This window comes from Balaenoptera acutorostrata, chromosome 19, assembly GCF_949987535.1.
Source record: "Balaenoptera acutorostrata chromosome 19, mBalAcu1.1, whole genome shotgun sequence".
Classification (NCBI taxonomy): domain Eukaryota; kingdom Metazoa; phylum Chordata; class Mammalia; order Artiodactyla; family Balaenopteridae; genus Balaenoptera; species Balaenoptera acutorostrata.
In genome coordinates this window covers 53,593,902-53,616,225 of record NC_080082.1, presented here as the reverse complement: position 1 = coordinate 53,616,225, position 22,324 = coordinate 53,593,902, and the positions used below count along the sequence as shown (strand labels likewise).

At 53.5% G+C, this 22,324-nt stretch overlaps 1 protein-coding gene across 2 annotated transcripts in view; it reads left to right on the top strand.

The window, feature by feature from the left end:
- The window catches only part of FCGBP (Fc gamma binding protein), a 49,596-nt gene extending 29,507 nt beyond the window's left edge, over positions 1-20,089 (top strand). For both annotated transcript variants that reach the window (XM_057534767.1, XM_007179969.3), the window contains 13 exons: positions 871-1,456; positions 1,564-1,763; positions 2,995-3,136; positions 5,396-5,733; positions 6,888-7,461; positions 7,793-8,409; positions 8,825-9,368; positions 10,466-11,037; positions 11,353-11,926; positions 12,985-13,184; positions 15,838-16,221; positions 19,530-19,798; positions 19,920-20,089. In XM_057534767.1, the coding sequence (XP_057390750.1) occupies positions 871-1,456; positions 1,564-1,763; positions 2,995-3,136; positions 5,396-5,733; positions 6,888-7,461; positions 7,793-8,409; positions 8,825-9,368; positions 10,466-11,037; positions 11,353-11,926; positions 12,985-13,184; positions 15,838-16,221; positions 19,530-19,798; positions 19,920-19,929 (5,010 nt within the window). In that variant the 3' untranslated portion in view covers positions 19,930-20,089. The remainder of the gene's footprint in view (positions 1-870; positions 1,457-1,563; positions 1,764-2,994; positions 3,137-5,395; positions 5,734-6,887; positions 7,462-7,792; positions 8,410-8,824; positions 9,369-10,465; positions 11,038-11,352; positions 11,927-12,984; positions 13,185-15,837; positions 16,222-19,529; positions 19,799-19,919) is intronic.
- Positions 20,090-22,324: the final 2,235 nt, after the last annotated feature.

The following is a 22,324-nucleotide window of genomic DNA, read 5'->3' as shown; positions in this document are numbered from 1 at the left end:
CACTCAGGCCAGGGGCAGGGGGCACAGAGCTCCGAGCAGACGTGGGAGGCATGGGGTCCGCAAGGAGAGGAGGTGCCCGTCAGAGCCTACAGTGCGGAACCAAGGAGGGAGGAGGCCTTGGGGACCGAGACCTTCTCCCATGTGGCTCAGTCTCCACCTCCCTGCCCCTTGATTATCCCCTCCGGACTTCTCTCCCACCCCTTCCACTCCATCTTCCCCTCCCTCCTGGTCCCTGCTTTCATAAGGGTGTTATTACATTGAGACCTGTATTCGTTTCCTGAGGCTGCTGTCACAAGTTACCACCAACTTGGTGGCTTAAAACAACAGAAATTTATTTTCTCACAGTTGTGGAGGCCAGAAGTCCAAAATCAAAGTGTTGGCAAGAGATGCACCGCCTCCAAAGGCTCTGGGGGAGAATCCTCCCTTTCCTCTTGCAGCGTCTGGTGGTTCCAGGTGTTCTTGGCTTGTGGCTGCATCACTCTAGTCCCTCCCTGTCTTCGTTTTCACATGGCCTTTTCCCCTGTGTGTCCCTGTTTCTTCTCCTCTTCTGGCTCTTTTAAGGACACTTGTCATTAGATATAGGGCCCACCCTAATCCAGGACGATCCCATCTCAAGATCTTTACCCTAATTACATCTGCAAAGACCCTTATTCCAAATAAGGTCATATTCTGAGGTTCTAGATGGACATATCTTTGGGGAACCACCATTCAACCAACTACAAGACCCTATTATTAGGCCCATTTTACAAATATGGAAACTAAGACCCAGAGAGGTGAGTCACACAGATCTTCAGTGTCAGGCAGGGGCTTGATCTAGGGTCTGACCTCTCGAAGTGTACCCTCTGAAGCACGGCATCTCCCACCTCCCAGGTGAATGGTGTGGACAAGAGGCTGCCCGTGGTGCTGGCCGAGGGCCTGGTCCGCGCCTCCCAGCATGGCTCAGACGTTGTGATCGAGACTGACTTTGGCCTGCGCGTGGCCTACGACCTCATGTACAATGTGCGGGTCACCATCCCAGGCAACTACTACCAGCAGCTGTGTGGCCTGTGTGGGAACTACAATGGCAACCCCAAGGACGACTTCCAGAAGCCCGACGGCTCACAGGCAGGCAGCTCCAATGAGTTTGGCAGCTCCTGGGAGGAGGCAGTGCCGGGCTCTCCCTGCGCGCCCACCTGCAAGCCTGGCGGAAGCTGTGACACAGAGCTGGAGTGTAAACCTGAGCTGCAGGAGAAATACGAGCAGCAGCAGTTCTGTGGGCTCCTCACCAGCCCCACAGGGCCGCTGGCTGCCTGCCACAAGCTGGTGGATCCCCAGGGTCCCTTGAAAGATTGTGTCTTTGATCTCTGTGTGGGTGGCGGGAACGCGAGCATTCTCTGCAGCAACGTTCATGCCTATGTGAGTGCTTGCCAGGCAGCTGGAGGCCACGTGGAACCCTGGAGGACCGAATCTTTCTGTCGTGAGTGAGGGGCAGAGAGAGGGGGAGGTAGAGGCACAGAAGGGGCAGACCCTGGGCCCTGCAGCCTCTCACTCCCAGGGGCTCTGACCTGCACCCCCTCTTTGCAGCGATGCAGTGCCCCCCTAACAGCCACTACGAGCTCTGTGCAGACACCTGCTCCCTGGGCTGCTGGGCACTCAGTGCCCCCCCGCAGTGCCCGGATAGCTGTGCCGAGGGCTGCCAGTGTGACTCCGGCTTCCTCAACGACGGCCAAGCCTGCGTGCCCATCCAGGAATGCGGCTGCTACCACGACGGTGTCTACTACGAAGTAGGGACCTGGTCATCCTGGGCAGAGCTGGGGACTGCAAGCTGGACCCCCCCTCCCACTGCCCATTAGCCCCACAGCCTGTCCGCTTGGCCTCCTGAACGTCTCTCCCACCCACTCCTCTTCCCCTCGCCATGGCCCCACCGTGGTCCAAGTTTGTCCTCTCCCAGCTGGCTCCCTCCCAGCCCTCACTTTTGCTCCCTCTGGTCTACCATCCCCAAGGTAGCAGGTAAGACCCTTCCAAATATGACCATAGGTCCTGCAACCTGAAACCATCCCCTGGCTCCCCAGGTCAAGTTTCGGCTTTGTATCCAGGTCTAGATTTCGTCTCTGTGATACCAGAGGCTAACTCCCTCTGCTTCCCTCTCCCACTCTCTGAGACTTACTCCTTTTCCTTTGATTTGAGTGTGTGTTTATCTAAAGTTTGTCTCCCTCAAAGGTCTGAGAGCTCTGTGAGGGCAGGAACCCTCTCTGTTTACCTCCTCATACGAATAATAATAGCACTACAGCAAACAGGTATATGGTGCTTACTATGTGCCGGTTACTGCTTTAAGTACTGTATGTACAATATACATGAATTTATTTATTTATATGTAATATATATATACTTTTTATATAATGTTATGTATCAACTTTTTATTATAAAAATTTTCACACAGGCAAAAGTCAAGAGAACAGTATAATAAATCTCCATGTACCCATCACTCAGCCTCAAAAATAATCAACATTTTTCCCAATCTTAGTTCATTGCTACCCCCGTTTCCTCTCCATTCTGGATATTTAAAGGAAATCCTTTTTCATTTCATCTGTACTTTATATGTATTATTAACTCAGTTATGCTTTCATAAGTTGGTTCCATTATTACCTGAAACTTACAGATGAGGAAACTGAGGCATAACGAGGCTAAATAATTTGAGCAGAGTGGTGTAACTTGGAAACAGCAGAAACAGGCTTCAGACCCAGGCAATCTGCTCCAGAGCCTTTGCCCTTAATTCCTATGTTTCTCCCACACAGCAGACATTTAGTAGCTATTTTGGAATAAACAAATGAGTGAGTAAATGAATGAAACTGAAAGAATGAATAAATTGGGCCCCAAGGCCATGCTGTGCCTTAGACAAGGGGCCACCCTGCTGGAAGATGTCCCTTTTATGTCCTCCAGACCCCTTTATGCCCGGAACACCAAAGTTGCCAGAGTCAGCTCCCGCCCTGATAGCTGTGTCCTCTGTCCCCACAGCTGGGGCAGACTGTACTCCTTGACAACTGCCAGCAGCAGTGCGTATGCCATGCCGGAAAAGGCCTGCTTTGCCAGGACCACAGCTGCAATCCAGGGCAGCTGTGCCAGCCCTCGGGAGGCGTCCTGAGCTGCGTCAACAAAGGTGCCGGGTTGGGGCCAGGGCCGGTGTGGCTGGGGTAACAGAGGACAGGGACTCTGGAGCCGAGGGTGATGTGACCCGGCTCTTCATGGTGGGAGGCACAGAGGACTAACGATTGAAGTCTCAGACCTGGGGACCCCTAGGCTGGGATTCCCAGGGCCAGGAGCAGTAGCTCTCCAGCGTGGAAGGCAGGGACTCTTACGGTGGAAACCAGGCTGTGGGAACCCTCAGGGATAGGTTTCCCAGGGCAGATGGCAGAGACCCTCAGTATAAGGCAGGGACCGGCAAACTTTTTCTCTAAAGGGCCAGATGGTAAATATTTAAACTTGCAGGCCATACGGTCTCGGTCACAACTACTCAGCTCTGCCTTTGCAGCATGAAATCAGCTGTGGACTTTGTAAGTGAAGGGGTTTGGCTCCAATGAAACTTTATTTACAGAAGCCGGAAGCTGGAAGTGTATAGTTTGCTGGCGACTGGTATGCGGGTTTAGGCTTAGGGTTTCAGACACCATCCCCAAGGGGTAGAGGAGACTGGGGCCCACAGGGACAGAAAGCAGAGTCCTGAGGTCTAAGGCAGAGACCCCACCAAAGCCAGGGTCTTGAATACAGGACCCACCTCAAGTGGAAGATCGGGATTTATAGAGACACACTCTCAGACAGGGGACACCCCTCAGGATTAAGTCTAAGCCACAAAGCCACCCCACAGGACTGACTTCTCGGGGTGGAGGGCAGAGAATAATTCCCTTATTCCTGAGGATAAAGGGATATACCTCCAGAATTGACTGAGATCTCAGGGCTGATGGGCAGGGTATCAGGGACTCCCAGGGACCAGAGTACCTTGGTCAGAGTCCAACAGGAGACAGAAGCCACACAGTAGCTTAAATAGGGACAGTTTAATAGAATTCTTTGCTTGTAATAGGGATTGACTACTAAGGGATAAAAAGAACGCCGACGAACACAGGAAGAGCAGATGTAGGGAGCAGCCCCTGCCCCCAAAGGTTACAGCAGAGCACCTAAGGAAGGGAGGAATTGGGAAGACGGCCCCCACTCCACGGCTGAGAGACAGGTCTCATTGCAGGGTGGCAGAGAGGCTGTTCAGGCTGAGCTGGAAGGTGGCAAAACCCCCACTGGGGTGCTGGCAAAACTCATTGGGAAGCCACCTGCCGGGGTGCCTGAATGACTCGCTGGGAAACCAGCTGGGGCCAGTGAACCTCACCGAGTGGGTGTCCCCCAGGCTGCTGGCCCTGCTTGCCACCTGGAGCCTGGAGAGCAAAGCCCACTGGAAGCAGAGCAGCCCCTTCCTCCTGCCGTGACCCTCCAGCGCCCTCTGCTGACAAAGCCTAACTTTATTGGTGGATTTGGAGCTAAGGGGCAGTCAACTGAAAACTGGCACGGGGGAGAGAGAAGGAAGTTTTAAGGCTGGGGTCTTGGGCACAGGGGTTCCAAAAGCTGGGTTCACAGATTCAGTGGCCCTAGGAACAGTCTTGGACAAAGAGACCCTCGGAGGTAGGGCCTGAGAAATGAGATCCCCCAAGGCCAGGGTCTTAGGCACAGCAACCCCAGGGAGATAGAATCTTGCACAGAGGGATTGCCAGGCTATGAGACTTAGATACAGGGACCCCGGGGTCAGGGTCTCAAATGGTGGGACCTCTGGGGTTAGTTTCTCACCAGAAAGTTCCTGCAGTACCTTGGTCTTGAGCACAGAGACCTCCAGGACCTGGGTCTCAGGTGTGGTGGCCCCCAGGAGGCTGGGAGCTCAGGTATGGGGGAACCCGGGCCCAAGGTCTTGGACACAGAGAACCCTGGGCTGTAGATGTTCTCATGGATGCTCACAGGGCTGGCATCACAGACACAGGGACTCCTGTGTCTCTGGTCTCAGACCTCGGTCCTCTGGGGCTAAGATCTCAAGCAAGGGGACCCCAGAGCCTGGGTGTCAGATGTAGGGACCCTAGGACCTGTGTCTTGGCTGCAAGGACCTTGGGGCCTGGGTCTCAGACAACAAACAGCAGGGCCTGGGTCTCAGATGTGGGGACCTTTGAAAGGGTCTTGGACACAGAGTTTCAGACGTGGAGGGGTGCCCAGGGCCTGGTCTCAGAAATGGCAGACTGTAGGGCCTGCATCTCAGATGGGAGGAACCTGGAATCTGGTCTCACCCCCAGTTGCTCTTAGAGCCAGTATCCCTCGCACAGACTGGGGCAGATGCTGGGAAGTAGCTGGTCATATGCTTGGCAGCCCCTCAAGGTCCTCTCTCCTCTGCCCCCAGACCCGTGCCATGGTGTGACGTGTCGGCCACAGGAGACATGCCAGGAGAAGAATGGCCAGGGTGTGTGCGTGCCCAACTACGAGGCCACGTGTTGGCTGTGGGGTGACCCACACTACCACTCTTTCGATGGCTGGAACTTTGACTTCCAGGGCACTTGTAACTATGTGCTGGCATCAACCAGCTGCCCAGGGAGCAGTGCCCAGGGCCTGACATCCTTCACTGTCACCACCAAGAATGAGAACCGGGGCAACCCTTCTGTGTCCTACGTGAGGCTGGTTACCGTGACCACCCTCAACACCAACATCTCCATCCACAAAGGCGAGATTGGCAAAGTCCGGGTAAGGATGGCCCCTGAGCCCCCAGGTAGGGTGGGAAGGGTCCTGCCAGCCACAGTTAGGAGCTCAGTGCTCTCTCTCTTCACTTAGGCCTGAAACAAAATGGCAGCGAGAGCAATAATAATTACAACAAAAACATCACCCCTCTATTGGGAATTAAATGAGCCTAGCCCTTTGTTAAGGGCTTTAATGTAGGACTTAAATTTTGCCATTTTAGAATTTGCCTTTTTAGAGATCTGGGTTTGAATCCAGGCTCTCATTATGAGCTGTGTGATGTTGGGCAAATGACTTGACTTGGTGGGCCTCAGTTTCCTCATCTGTGAAATGGGGATCATAGCAGGCCCTGCCCCACAGTGAGGTGATGCATGTAAAGTGCTCAGCTGAGGGTCTGCCCCAGGTAAGCACCCTTGATTGTTTGTGAGGGAACAAATGAGAGGCCCAGAGCCTCCGACATGAAGAGAAATTGAGAGAGATGGAGAGAGAGAGAGATGGACTGCCCTTTCTGCCCAGAATAATGGAGATGCAGATTAATGGCAGCTCACAGGGAGAGAATGAGGTATGGAACAGAGCAGGCCCTCAATAAACGATGGTGAGTGAGTGGAAGAAATGCCCAGACACAGAGAGATGCATAGGAGATGATGAGAGAGGGAGGGACTAGGTGAATGAGACCCAGAGAAAGACCCAGAGAGATGGACCCAGAGAGAGAATGTCACACACACACACACACACACACACACACACACACACACACAGATGCAGAGAGAGACAGTGCACAAGTGAGAGAGACACAGAGAAGGGAGGGGGCCCAGAGAGAGAGACAAAGTGAGAGAAACTCATAGAGAATCCAGAGAGAGAGAGATAGGTCTAGATGTAGAAAGAGGGAGAGAAACAGAGAGAGAGAGAGAGAGAGAGAAGGGAGGGAGACAAAGATCAAAAGAGAAACCCAGAAAAAGCAGCAGAGTGGGCTTTCATTCTCCAGGGCCTGGACTAGAGCAGATGTCCATAATGTTTGTCAAATGACTATATGACCAGCAGTCACGGGGAAGGCCTTGGCAGCTCCCAGCCACGGCAGGACAAGCGAGGGAGGCAGGGGGCCAGAGCCGGGCCTCGGCATCTCCAGTGACCTGTGTTTGCCTCCCTTCCCCCTCTTCCCCCAGGTGAACGGCGTGCTGACGGCATTGCCTGTCTCTGTGGCCGGTGGGCGGCTTTCAGTCACCCAGGGCGCATCGAGAGCGGTGCTGGCCACCAACTTCGGGCTGCGGGTCAGCTATGACTGGGATTGGCGAGTGGAGGTGACGCTGCCCAGCAGCTATCACGGTGCGGTGTGTGGGCTCTGTGGGAACATGGACCGTAACCCCAGCAACGACCGAGCCTTCCCTAACGGCACGCTGGCTCCCTCCATACCCGTCTGGGGCGGCAGCTGGCGGGTTCCAGGCTGGGACCCACTGTGCTGGGATGAATGTCAGGGGTCCTGCCCAACATGCACCGAGGACCGACTGGAGGAGTACAGGGGCCCCGGCTTCTGTGGACCCCTGGCCCCTGGCTCCGGAGGCCCTTTCGCTGCCTGCCATGCCCATGTGGCCCCTGATAGCTTCTTCAAGGGCTGCGTTCTGGATGTCTGCCTGGGCGGTGGGGCCCAGGACATACTTTGCCAGGCTCTGGCTGCCTATGCCGCCGCCTGCCAGGCTGCTGGGATTGTCATTAAGGACTGGAGGACGCAGGCCGGCTGCGGTGAGTGTTGGGGGACAGAGCAGAAGCTGGGGGCAGGGGTCCTGTCTCTTTGGGGCTGGTTTGGTTTCACTCCAGTCCTTCTGGGTCTGTTTGTTTGTTTTTTTCTCTCTGTCTTTCTGTTTTTGTTTTTGTCTCTCAGTCTCTTGGCGCTTGTCTCTGTGTCTCCCTTTGATTGTCTCTCATCCTCTCTCTCCCTGTCTCTGGGTCTTTCGTTGTCTCCTGCTCTGTATCTCGTGGTCTCTGTCTGTCTCCTCCTACCCTATCCTCAGACCCCACTTCCTGACACCATTCTCTCCCTTTCTTTCCCTCCCGCTTCTTCATCCACCCACAGAGCTCTCCTGCCCAGAAAACAGCCACTACGAGCTCTGCGGCCCACCCTGCCCAGCCAGCTGCCCGTCTCCTGCACCCCCCACCGCCCCTGCCCCATGTGAGGGCCCCTGCACCGAGGGCTGCCAGTGCGACTCAGGCTTCGTGTTGAGCGCCGCCCGCTGCGTTCCCCTGGATGGTGGCTGCGGCTGCTGGGCCAACGGCACCTACCACGAGGCAGGCAGCGAGTTTTGGGCTGATGCCACCTGCTCCCAGCGGTGCCACTGCGGGCCTGGCGGTGGCTCACTGGTCTGCAAGCCTGCCAGCTGTGGGCTAGGTGAAGAGTGTGCCCTACTGCCCTCAGGCCAGCATGGCTGCCACCCTATCAGCACAGCTGAGTGTAAGGCCTGGGGTGACCCCCATTACATCACCCTGGATGGACACCATTTCAACTTCCAAGGCGCCTGCGAGTACCTGCTGAGTATGCCCTGCCACAGACTACCCCCGGGGGTAGAGAACTTCACGGTCATTGTAGCCAACGAGCACCGGGGCAGCCAGGCCGTCAGTCACACCCGCACTGTCACCCTGCACATCTACGGCCACAGCTTCACCCTCAGTGCCCGCCAGCCTCGACAGCTGCAGGTGAGGGGTCAGTGGGCCAGGCAAGAGCATGTGCCAGCCCTGGAGTTGCCTGGGACAGTTAGGGGTCTGCCACTACTCTGATTGCCTTTCACAGGTTAACAGGGCAGATGGAGGGATCGAGAGTATAGGCCTTGGAGCTGGATGGCTTGGAGTAGTGGCTTCCCCATCTCTGAGCCTTAGTTTATTCCTCTGTAAAATGGGTCTAAGAACAGTACCTGCTTCGGAGGGTAGTGTGAGGAGCCAGTGACATCGTGCCTATAGTCGCTCATTATTAGTACTACTACTAATTACAAGGGGGGAGGTCACGTGCACAGGGACCCTACCCGCCACCCCCCCCCGCCACTAGATAGTGGAGTCAGGATTCGAATCTGTGCCTGCGACGTTCACTACCCCCACTCCCACCCCGACCCTGTAGGTGGACGGCAAGCTGGTGGCGCTGCCCTTCCAGCTGGACTCGCGCCTGCGCGCACACCTGAGCGGCGCCGACGTGGTGGTAACCACGGCCACGATGATCTCGCTGGCTTTCGACGGAGACAACAACGTGCGCCTGCGCGTGCCGGCGGCGTACGCGGGCGCCCTTTGTGGCCTGTGCGGGAACTACAACCAGAACCCGAAAGACGACCTGAATGCGGTGGGCGGGAACCCGGGCGGCTGGCAAGTGGGCGGCGCCAAGGGCTGCGAAGAGTGCGTGCCCGGGCCGTGCCCGCAACCCTGCACGCAGGAGCAGCAGGAGCCCTTCGGCGGCCCGGACGCCTGCGGCGTGATCTCTGCCCCCGACGGCCCGCTGGTTCCTTGCCACAGCCGCGTGCCGCCCGCGCAGTACTTCCAGGCCTGTTTGCTGGACACCTGCCAGGCTCAGGGCCATCCGGGAGGCCTCTGCCCTGCCGTGGCCGCCTATGTGGCAGCCTGCCAGGCCGCTGGGGCCCAGCTCGGCGAGTGGAGGCGACCGGACTTCTGTCGTGAGTACTGATCCATGCATGGGCCGCATAGCAGGGGTCTCCCCTCCTCCCCCGTTCCCAGGGCTCTAAGACAAGAGCCTTCTCCTCGGTGGGGCTTAGGCACCACCCTGCCTCCCCTGAGCCCAGATATCTCCTGTGAAAGAAACATCTTGGCGTTCACACACTGAAATATACCAGGTCACATACTGAAGTGGTAGAGACTCAGATACACGTGGTTGGAAACCCTGCGTCCAGTACCCTCTCAGGATTCATGCGCTCAGATAGACTGGGGTGGCTGACCCTGTCCAAGCTACACAGCTAGATAACACCTGGTCAGGCAGATTCTCTCAGCTCCCCCTGGTCAGAGAGACCTAGAGAGTTACACCTGGTCAGATGCCCCTAGACGGTTTTAAACAGGGAAATACACAGGGTCGGATAGAACTGGTCCCATAACCTCAGACAGAGACTCCTCTGGTTAGAGACACTTGATCACATTTACACTGAGACACACTTAGGCAGATACACCCACGTAGAATCAGGAACCTGACATAGCCCCAGGCAGATACATACAGATTCATGGCCAGATAGTCCTGGGCAGTTCCCCTCAGACAGATCTCCTGGTCAGATTTATCCTGTCAGCTTCACCCAATCCACATACATGTGGTCAGAGTCACACACTGACAGACCCTGTCATCGAGACCGTGAGAGGCTCCAGGTCAGACACTGACAGTCAGGCATACTCGTGTGGATTCATACCCCAAGGTATATCTGGGCCCACACCCCGGCCAGATTCACACCCTGAGATACTCACAGTTGGTTCCTGCATATCTTGGTCAGATATATGAGGTTGGATTCACCCAGTCAGATCGACTCGATCTTTAGAAACACTTGATCCGGTTGACACACTACCTGGGCAGAGAGACCCCAGATCCCCGCACTGAATCCCCCCGTTAGATGTAGTGGATCAGGCACCCCGCTCAGATCCCCAGACAGATTCACTCACGAAATGTGCTCAGACAAAACATACAGATTCACCTGGGCAGGTTCTCCCGCTCTGTGCCTCCCCTGTGTCCCCCTCCCTCGTGCCTGCCTGGCTCATTCCCCTCTTGTCCCCACAGCCCTCCAGTGCCCGGCCCACAGTCACTACAAGCTCTGTGGTGACTCCTGCCCTGTGAGCTGCCCGAGCCTCTCAGCGCCCGAGGGCTGCAAATCCACCTGCCGGGAGGGCTGTGTCTGCGACGCTGGCTTTGTGCTTAGTGGAGACACCTGCGTGCCTGTGGGCCAGTGCGGCTGCCTCCACGAGGGCCGCTACTACCCGCTGGGCGAGGACTTCTACCCGGGTTCTGAGTGTGGGCGGCGCTGCGAGTGTGGGCCGGGCGGCCAGGTCAGCTGCCAGGAGGGCGCGGCCTGTGGGCCCTATGAGGAGTGCCGGTTACAGGACGGGGTCCAGGCCTGTCGCCCTACAGGCTGTGGCCGCTGCCTGGCCAGCGGGGGCGTCCACTACATTACCCTCGACGGCCGTGCCTATGACCTGCATGGCTCCTGCTCCTATATCTTGGCCCAGGTCTGCCACCCGCAGCCTGGGGACGAGGACTTTACCATTGTGCTTGAGAAGAATGCGGCTGGAGATCCCCAGCGTCTGGTGGTTACTGTGGCTGGCCAGGTTGTGGGCCTGGCTCGCGGGCCGCAGGTGAGTGGACATGGCCTTGCCCTGGGGGTCTGAGGGCAACCTGGCCCCACCTTGGGGGCTCTGAGGGGGACAGGGCTCACCCTGGGGGTTTTGAGCGAGATATGACCCCACCCCAGGGGGGACTGAACGAGACACAGCCCTGCCCTGGGGTCTCTGAGGGGGACACGACCCTGCCCTGGGAAGTCTGGGGAGGACATGGTCCCACCTCAATGTGACTGAGAGAGAGACAGCTGCATCCTGGGAGTCTGAGGGAACTGCCTTACCTGCCTTACCTGTGCTTCTATGAGTCCCTGACGCATCTGACCCTCCATCCAGGTCACTGTGGACGGCGAGGCCGTAGCCCTGCCTGTGGCCGTGGGCCACGTGCGGGTGACCGCCGAGGGCCGGAACATGATTCTGCAGACCACCAAGGAGCTGCGTCTTCTCTTTGACGGCGATGCCCACGTCCTCATATCCATCCCTAGCCCCTTCCGTGACCGGCTTTGTGGCCTCTGTGGGAACTTCAACGGCAACTGGAACGATGACTTTGTCCTGCCCGGTGGCGCCACGGCCCCCAGCGAGGATGCCTTTGGAGCCGCATGGCGGGCGCCCAGCTCCTCCCAGGGCTGTAGCGAGGGCTGCGGGCCCCAGGGCTGCCCCCTGTGCTCAGCGGAGGAGACGGCGCCGCATGAGAGCCTTGAGGCCTGCGGGCGGCTCCGGGATGTCAAGGGCCCCTTCTCCGCCTGCCATGCGTCTCTGAGCCCCTCTGAGTACTTCCGCCAGTGCGTGTATGACCTCTGTGCCCAGAAGGGCAACAGTGCCGCCCTCTGCCGCAGCCTGTCAGCCTACACAGCGGCCTGCCAGGCAGCTGGCGTGGCCGTGAAGCCCTGGAGGACAGACAGCTTCTGCCGTGAGTGTCCATGGGCCCCTGGGAGGACTTCAGCCCAGGCTCGGGGGCCCCCTCTGGCCTGCTCCCTGTCCTGTCTGCATCTCAGGAGCAGTCCCCAGCTCCTCCCACAGCACACCCTGCTGGCTTCCCTCCTGCCTGGCTGACTGGCCCTTCTCAGACTCCTTTCAGGGACCCGCTCTCCTGAGACCTCAGATACAGTTCTTCTCAAGGCCCATCCCGAACATTTTTGTGGTGACCTTGGAGGGTGGGTCGGGCAGGTCAGAAGCTCACACAATAAAGCCTGAGTCTGTGGCTCACCCAGTTCCTCCAGGATGGGACCATAGCCCCTCAGATCCTTTAGGACACGGCTGCAGCTCCCTCAGACGCCCAGCCCAAGACTGTACCTCTTAGATACCCCCAGTTAGGGCTTATCTGTTTCCTTCAAACCCCCAGGACAGGGCCATGTCTCCTTGGACTCTCCTGGACAAGGCAGTGGCCACTCATGCCCCCAGGGCAGGGCTGTGTCTCCTTCGTTCTCCTCAGGGTAGGACCTACATCCAGGCCCATACCTACCCTTATAGCCTTAGATTTGTCCTCGGTGCTGGCAGTAGACACTGTCTGTCTCCATGTCTGACCTCTCTCCTGACTGCCAGCCTCATGGGTCCAGTGACCTCCTGGACACTTTCCACTTGGTGTCCGCAGGGTCCCTCACACACCTCCTATTCCTTGATCCTGGTCCTCATCTCGGGGCAGCCACACCATCCACCAGTTGCTGAGCCAGAGCCCAGACCCTCACTCTGGTTGCCCCCCCTGCGTCCTCACAGCTCCCAGCCTGGCCCTGACCCCTCTGCCTCTGCTTCCCGCACCCTGGCCCGGACCTTCTGTCTGTATTTCCCCAGTGCAGCCCTGGGCCATCACTCTCTGTCCCACTGACATGAGCTCCACAGGGCAGGGCCTGGAGCTGTCTTCCTTGCTGTGTCCCCAGCACCGGCAGCCCAGAGCTGGGTGTGCAGTAGGCCCCATTCGTTATTCAGTGGCCGTGTGTAGGCGTGACGCCACCCTGCCTTCTCTCTCCGCAGCGCTCCAGTGCCCTGCCCACAGCCACTACTCCATCTGCACGCGCTCCTGCCAGGGCTCCTGTGCGGCTCTCTCTGGCCTCACGGGCTGCACCACCCGCTGCTTTGAGGGCTGTGAGTGTGACGACCGCTTCCTGCTGTCCCAGGGTGTCTGCATCCCTGTCCAAGACTGCGGCTGCACCCATGACGGCCGATACTTGCCGGTAAGCAGGAGCTTGAGGTGGGCAGGGAGGGTGGAGGAGCTTGAGGGGGACTCAGAGTTTCTGTGCTGACCGCCTCGAGGATGGGGACAGAGAGGCTGCCACCACTTCCCTGCTGTGTGACTCAATGTTAGTAACGTTCCTGTGTTAGTTTCCTGTGGCTGCTGTGACGAATGACCGCAACTCGGTGCTTTAAAACAAGAGAAATTTATTCTCTCACAGTTCTGGAGACCAGAAGACAGAAATCAGGATAACTGGGGCAAGATGTCGTCAGGGCGGCACTCCCTCCAGAGGCTCTAGGGGAAAACCTGTTCCTTGCCTCTCCCAGCTTTTGGTGGCTGCAGGCGTTCCTTGGCTTATGGCCACATCACTCCAATTTCTGCTTCCATGTCACATTTCCCCTCCTCTTCTGTGTCATAAAATTTCCCTCTGGCTCCTTCTTATAAGGATACACTTGATTGTATTTAAGGCCCACCCAGGGTAATCTCAACATCTCAAGATTCTTAATCACAACTGCAAACACCCTTTTTCCATATAAGGTAACATTTACTGGGTCTAGGACCTGATGTCTTTGGGGTGGCCATTATCGGGCCTACTACAGTCTCCTTCCTGAGCCTCATTTTCTCCATCTGTAAAATGGGGTTAATCATCATCCTTGCACCATAGGTGTCTGAGGAATCGGGGGTGATTGTGCTTGAAAGGCACTCACTGAGCACTGGGCCTCACCCTCAATGTTCATCACACTCAGTAAAAATAATAGTAATTTACAGCAGCACAGCTACAGTCATTTAATAATGGGAATCGAAAGTTAATAGTTGATTTACTTTTGTGATTGATATTTTTTGAGCTCTTACTATGCACCAAGTTTGTTATAGATGTCATTTGATAGTCACAGCAATTCTACAAGACACATACTATTGTTATTTTCCCCATTTTATGGATGACAAAGAGAAGTCAGCCCAAGGCTACCCGTTAGCAAGTGGGGAGTCTGGGATGCACACCCCAGCAGCCTGGGCTCACCTTCTGAACTACTAGGCTGTCCTGCTTCTTCAAAAGCATATTTATCAAATAAAGGAAAGATGGATTACCACTTCCCTTCCCCGTTCCTCCCAGTTTTATTAACGGCAGAAAGGTAGGCTAGAGTGTCTAGAAGTGCAGGACTTCTGCGGAAGAAGATGCCAAACTCCTCCTACTACTTCCTTCAGGCCTCACCGCCTACAGGAAGCCCTCTCTGATCCCCTAGGCTGGGTTAGGCTCCTCCTCTGGACTCCCACAGACCCCTCTGCTTCCCCATGCCAGCCTTGACCGCTCTGCCCGTGCTAGAAGGTTTCTTGGATTTGTGGGTCTGATATTCAGGGGAGAGGTCTGGGCTGGAGACATAAATGTGAGAGTCATCAGTATAGAGATGGTAATTTTTTTTAATTAAATGTATTCATTTTGTTTAAAGTTCTCAAACTTTTATTTTTAAATAATTCAAATTTAAGAAAAATTGCAAGAATAGTACAAAGAACTCCTGCCTACCCTTTACTCAGGTACTTCGAATGTTGACCTTTTTGGCCACTTTATCATCCCCCCCCATCTCCATATATATATATGTTTGTATGCATACACACATACTGCTTTTTCTGCACCATTTGAGAGTATGATGCAGACATAGTACCCCTTTACCCCTAAATACTTTTGCAAGGGTTTCTTAAGAATAAAAAAACTCATTTGATCTGACCACAATACAATTCAAAGTCAGAAAATTAATACTAACTCGATACTGTTATCTAACGTAAAGGTTTTATTTGAATTTCACCTGTTGTCCCAATAATGGTCTCTATAACAATTACCCCCACCCGACCCACACCCTGGGCCAGGGTGCAACTGAGGATCAGACACTGCTTTTAGTCTTCATGAGATTTGGTGAGATCACCAGGTGGTAAATGGTAGATAGAGAAAGAATAGTTCTGAGGACTAAGCCCTGGGCAGGATAGTGTTCAGGATTCGGGAGATGAGGAGGAACTTGAAAATGCAGTGAAGAAAGAACAGCCACTCAGACAGGAGAAAACCAGGAGAAAGTCCATTTCCTGGAACTGGGTTTCCAGGGCCCTCTGTTCTAGGCTGGGGGTGCCAGGACTCTGGAATATCTCCAGTGCCCACTCCTTCCTGTATCAGTTAGCTTTTGCTGGGTTGCAAACCACCCCCAAAACATAGTGGCTTAAAACAACGGTTTGTTTAGTTCACAATTATGCAGCTCTGCAGTTTGGGCTGGGATCAGCAGGGCAGTTCTTCTGCCATCCCCTGGGCTCACTCACACATCTGTGGCCCCCCAGTGGGTCAGCTGAGGGCTGGCTGTCTCTCTTCCACGGGGTCTCTCATACTCAGGCAGGCTGGCCCGTGGTGTCTGGGCAGGGTTCCGAGAAAGAGAGAGGAAAGCTGTAAGGTCTCTTGAGGTCCAGGCTTGAACCTGGCACAGCGTTGCTTCTGCTGCACTGTAATAACCAAGGCATGGTCGTAAGGCCAGCCCAGATTCGTGAGGAAGGGGAAATAAACTCCATTTCTTAATGGGAGCTACTGCAAAGTCACTCTGCATGGATCCAGAGGGTTGAAGGGTTGTGTCTGATTTTGCAGTCCACCACACCACTGTAAACTGACCCCTTTCTGTGCACAGGTGAACTCCTCCCTGCTGACCTCAGACTGCAGCGAGCGCTGTTCCTGCTCCTCAAGCTCCGGCCTGACGTGTCAGGCGGCCAGCTGTCCGCCAGGCCGCGTATGCGAGGTCCAGGCTGGGGCCCGGGACTGCTGGGTCCCCCATGGCCTCTGTTCCCTCTCTGTGGATGCCAACCTCACCACCTTCGATGGGGCCCGCAGTGCCGTCAGCTCCCCCGGCATCTACGAGCTCTCTTTCCGCTGCCCAGGACTACAGGAGACCGTCCCGTGGTACCGTGTGGTCGCTGATGTCTGGCCCTGCAACGGCAAAGCTGAAGTTCTGGGCCGGGTTCACATCTTCTTCCAGGATGGACTGGTGACCGTGACCCGAAACAAGGGCGTGTGGGTAAGCCTGGACACAGGGGGCATGTCTCCCCCGGGCTTTGTTCTTCCTGTTGCAGTGTCCCTACATTCCTGGCAGCCCATCTGTCTTGCTGTCTGTTTTCTTTACAGATCTCTGCAGTTTGTTTCTCTGGATTTGTATTTGTGTCAATACTTCAAACTTAGTCCCTCTATTCTGGCTGAGCTCTTGAAGAGCAAAAACACATTCAAGTAACTTACTAGTTTTGATTTTAGTGTTAATCAAGACTCTGTTGGTTGCAAGTGACAGAAAACCAAATTCAGAGTGCCTTGAGTAAAAATGAATTGATTGGCCCACATAACTAGAAAATCCAGGGGCAGAGCTTCAGGAGTGGCTGGATCCAGGTGCCTGGCAGTGTCATCGAGATTTGTACCTCTGTGTTTTAGACTTGCTGTCCACCAAATCAGCTTCATTCTCTGTGACTCCCCACAACATACTCATGAGACAGGGACTATTATTATCCCCATTTTACACAGAGGGGAAACTAGGGCCCCAAAAGGTGACATCATTTACTCAAGTCACTCAGAGAGTACCTGGGAGATCCAGGCTTTGAACCCACCAGCACCCAGGCTCTGAACCACTTTGATGGGAATGGAGTGTGGTGGTGACTGTGTGGATATAAGGGACCAAGATGGACTCCAGGTGCCCTGCTCAGTGGGAACATCCTTTGGACTCTCTCAATTCCAGGCTACTTGACCCTTCCCTCAGCCGTCTTTCAGCTTGCTCTTAGGGCCCCCTCAGGCCTGTCATTGTTTGCCTCATGAGTCCATTCCAGCCCCAGTGGGTCCTCCCTTCTGCCCCTTGACTTCTGTTGACTTACCACTGCCTTGCATTGGCCAAACCCCACAGTTCTCACCACCCCAATTCCAAATTTCTAGAGAGAGAATCTGGCCGAACTGAGGGCTGATGCTGACTGAGAGTCTAATCAGCCGTGGCCCAAGTAATAGAGCCTAAGACCCAAACACAGATGTCAGGCTGCCCTAAAGTTCCCATGTCTCTGTTTCCATGACCTGTTCATTGATGGCAGAGACACCCATTGGTGTCTTCTGGGTCTAGTGGGGCGATAAAGCCAATGCTCCACACACTTCTCCCCCAGTGAATGGTCTGTCTACATCCCTCCACCAATGCATCGAGGTGGTCCAAGACTCAGCCCTGCTGAAAGCAGGGAAGCTTGAGTTCTCTTGTTAGTGTAATCTGGACCAGTCACTCTTTTTCTCTGGCCCTCTGCTTGATCCATAATTCGGGTGAACAGACCCCTACTCTTGACCTTCCCTCGCTCCTCTATCAAGAAACGATTCTCTACACAGCAGATGTTCTAGGAATGTGAATCAGATCAGGGCATTCTGCTGCTTAAAACTCTACAGTGACTTCCCAGAACAACATTCCAAACTCAAGCCACCTCCCTTCCATGGCCTTGTGTGATTGGACTGCTGCCAACCTCACCAACCTCATTTCCTACAACTCCTTCCCTCATTGGCTGTGCTGATAATAAGCCAAGCTGACCTTTATTCTATTCATACAACAGAGCAAGGTTGTTCCCACCTCGGGGCCTTTGCATTCGCTGTTCCCACTGCTGCAATGCAGATGTTCTAAGAGTTGGCTCCTTCTCATCCTTCAGACCTCAGTTCTGGCATCGCTTCTACAGAGAGGCCTTTCCCAACTACCAATGGAAGCTCTGACTCCATCCCAGACTCAGTGCTGTTACTCTGGCTTATTTCCTTCAAGTGCTTATCACTATCTGAGGTTATCCATTATTTCTTTGTGTTTGTTGCCTTTCTCCATTACTAGAATATAATCCTCAGGTGGGCAGGGATCCTGTTCATCTTGATCATCACTTTGTCACCGGTACCCAGATCAGGGCCTGGCACCAAGAGGGTACCCAGGAAACGTTTGGTTCTGTGAATACGTTCATCCCTGTTCCCTCTGCGCCAGGCCACGTGCTGGGTAACACAGATAACTCAGACCCAGTTCTTATATCGTCGAAGCTTGCAGCCAGGTGAAACTTTCCATCCATCTCTCCAACTATCCTTCACTGCATCCATCCCTCCTTCTTCTTTCCTCCTTCCACCTCTCTTTCCTTTTTCCCTCTCTTCCTCCTCCCTCCCCTCCCTCCATTCCTTCCTTCCATCCATCCATTTATTCACCCACCCATCCATCCATCTTTTCAGACCTATCTACCTATCTTTCCAGTCTATCTACCCAACTCTCCAATCATCTGGCAGAGGAAGAGTCACATAAAAAAGCATTTAGAAAAAAAGTACTTTTCTTTGAAACAAGGCTTGCTAGGGAATCTAACTTTAGAAGGGTTAACTCATCGAAGAAAACAGACAACAGGACTTCCCTGGTGGCACGGTGGTTAAGGATCCGCCTGCCAATGCAGGGGACACGGGTTCAAGCCCTGGTCCGGGAAGATGCCACATACCACAGAGCAACTAAGCCCGTGTGCCACAACTACTGAGCCTGCGCTCTAGAGCCCGCAAGCCACAACTACTGAGCTCGCGCACCACAACTACTGAAGCCCATGCACCTAGAGCCTGTGCTCCGCAACAAGAGAAGCCACCGCGATGAAAAGCCTGCGCACCTCAACAAAGAGTAGCCCCCACTTGCCCCAACTAGAGAAAACCTGTGTGCAGCAATGAAGACCCAACGCAGCCATAAGTAAATAAATAGATAGATAGATAAATTTATTTTTTAAAAAAACCAACAACAACAAAAAAAAAAACCAACAGACAACAGTTATTTAAAGGGAAAAACTCACAAGGTTACTGAGTCCACAGCCAGTAATGGAGAAATAGTCATTTTCTCACATGATTATTATACTTGCTAGGTCATTACTTGTCTTCAGACATCAGCATTGAAAAAATAAGGGATGAAGTTGCCTTGTTAGGGAACCAGTAACTTACAGGACATGCTCAAGTGTTCTTTTCTTTTGAAAACTAGAATCAGACAGGGTGATGCTGGGGTTTGACTGACTGTTTATCCGGTACAAGTGCTTCCCCCCAACCCCGGCCGCCCTTGGAATGTTGTGTGCACGCCTGCTTATGCTCTGATGCATCTGTTCATCCACCCACTCTCTGTCCTTCCATCCATCCATCCACATCTCCAACTACCTTAGGTTTCCATCTCTCCATTTGGTGCATTCATCCGGGTCTTCATCTCTCTCAGAATCCGCCTCTCTGCTTTTACTCCTTGAACTTGTTGTCTTCCGTGGGGTCTCCATCCTAGTAACACCCCGGCTCTCCTGCGGTTCCGGCCTCACCTCTGTGTCTCACCCACCCTCCCCCAACCACCAGGTGAATGGTCTCCAAGTGGGTCTCCCAGCTGAGGTGTTAACATCTGTGTCCGTGAGTCGGAATCCGGATGGCTCCGTGCTAGTCCAGCAGAAGGCGGGGGTTCGGGTGCAGCTTGGCACCGATGGGCAGCTGGCTGTGGTGGTCAGCGACGACCATGCTGGGATGCTGTGTGGGGCCTGCGGAAACTTTGACGCAGACCAGACCAACGATGGGCATGACTCCCAGGAGACAGCACTGGAGAAGTGGAGAGCACAGGACTTCTCCCCATGGTGAGGAATGTAGCTTGGAAGCCAGGCTACTTGGAGCAGGGGCACCTGGGTCCTCATGGGAAAGGGGCAGTCGGGGTGGGTGCTCAGTCTACAAAAAGTGCTAAGTGTCTGTCTCTTGCAGTCAGGACTGAGCAGTCATCCACCGGGAATGAGGACTTCAGGACCCGAACCTCCTGGAGGTTGCAATAATTGAAGGATGCACTCTGTCACTGTATGTCCCTCATCCACTCTACCCCTTTGCTGAGCCACTGAGGCCAACTGTGAAAGCATTGAATAAATAGCTTAAGCTAAGCTGCATACCAATGTGCCTGTCTAATGTCTTCTCATCCCTGACTTTCCTTCCTGCACGGTAGGTGTCAGATGCCTGGGGAATCTGGCACATGATGAATATTTGTTGGCAGGTGAGGGGATGGATGGATGGAGATAGATGGGTAGATTGGGAATAAGATGGGTGGGGAAATGGGAAAATGGAGAAATGGAGGATTAGAAAAATGGATGGATGAGAAGATGAATAATTGGATGGAAGAAGCAGAAAATGAAAAGAAAGAGCAATAGATTCTGACTTTATCATTTATAACCCTGGCACATTAATGTTTCCTCATACGTTTTAGTCCACTCAGGTTGCTGTAACAAAATACCATAAAATGGGTAGCTTATAAACAACAAAAGTTTAAATTTCTCACAGTTCTGGAGGCTGGGAAGTCCGAGATCAAGGCACCAGCAGATTCGGTGTCTGGTAAGAGCCTGCTTTCTGGTTCATAGGTGGCTATGTCACGCGCCCTTGTTGGAAGGACAAGGGTATTCTCTGGGCCTCTTTTATAAAGGCATTAATCTCATTCATGAAGGCTCCACCCTTACAACCTATCACTTCCCAAAGTCCCCACCTCCAAATATTATCACATTGGAGACAGGTTCCGACACATGAATTTTGAGGGGACACAAACATTCAGCCAAAAGCATCATATTTAAAGTAGAGCTAAGGATGGGACTTCCCTGGGGGTCCAATGGTTAAGACTCTGCACTCCCAAAGCAGCGGGCCCGGGTTCAATCCCTGGTCAGGGAACTAGATCCCGCATGCCACAACTAAGAGCCTGCATGCTGCAACTAAAGATCCTGCATGCCGCGACTAAAGATCCTGCATGCTGCAACTAAAGATCCTGCATGCCACAACTAAAGATCCTGCATGCCACAACTAAAGATCCTGCATGCAGCAACGAAGATCCTGCGTGCCACAACTAAGACCCGGTGCAGCCAAATAAATAAATATTTAAAAAATAAAGTAGAACTAAGGATAGTACCTACCTCTCAGAGTTGGAGCAAGGATTTAATGTGTTCATCCAAACTACAAGTCAAAACTTGAAGTCTCTCTTCCCTTTGAAACCTGTCTCGTGCCCTGCCTGTAGTGGTCTTCCCCACCTCAGTGAATAGCACTACCAATCCTCAGTCTAGCAGCCAGAAAATGGGGAAATGTTCTTGCTTCTTCCCTCCCCTTTGCCATCTATTCAGTTCATCAACAAATCTTTTTGGATGGTATCAAAACACACCTGAAATCTGTCTGTCTTTCTTCTTGTGCCCACTGTCACCACCATCCTCACTCATGTCAACAACAATAGCCTACCATCTGCTCTTCCCTGCCTGTAATTCATCCTCACAGCCACTAGATGACTCTTCTTTACATGTAAATAGGACCACTGGCTATAAATTTATCTTGTCATAAAATCAAATTCCTTCACCTTGTCCTACAAGGCCCCTGTTAACCTCTTCTGACTCATCTCCTATCACTGTACTTCCTGCTAACTACGATTTGGGAACCTGATCTTTCAGGGTATTGAACATGGCAAAATTTTTCACTTCATTCCTTTGCGAAAAGCTGTCATCACATGACTAGATGCTTCTCATCCTTCAAATGTCCACTTACATGTTGCTGCCTTAGAGAGGGCTTCCACAACCACCTCACTTAAAGTGATTTCCTCTGTTCCTTTCCGTCCTTAACCTGTGGGGTCTGATGCAACTCCGGGTACTTAGTGTCCGAACTGAATTAAATTATAGGTCAGCAGGTGGAGTCTGCAGAGAACTGGAGAGTTGCTTGGTGTGGAGATACATTTGGTGTCAGAAGTGAAGTGTATGAGCACAAAAACAGTTTTCTTTTACGGCACAGGAGGTAACAGGTGCCGTTGCCTGGTAGATACGGGGATAGGAGGATACTGCAGTTCTCTTATGATTGCTTGTATGTTCTCATGCAAGTGGGAAGCAAGGTCATCAGCTAAGAGTAAGAAAGAAAGAGAAAGTTTTGAGGTCTGATGAGAAGAGAGAGCGCAAAACAATCCTTCAAGAAAATGAGTCCAACTGCTTTGGAAAAGTGTGTCAGTTTCTTAAAAAGGTAAACATACTCTGATCACATGACTCAGCCATTTGACTCCTGGGACTCCTCTCAAGAAAAATGAAAGCATTTGTCCACACCGGTACTTGTAAGTGGATGGTTATAGCAGCATTAATAACCTGCACACTGGAAACATCTCGAATGCT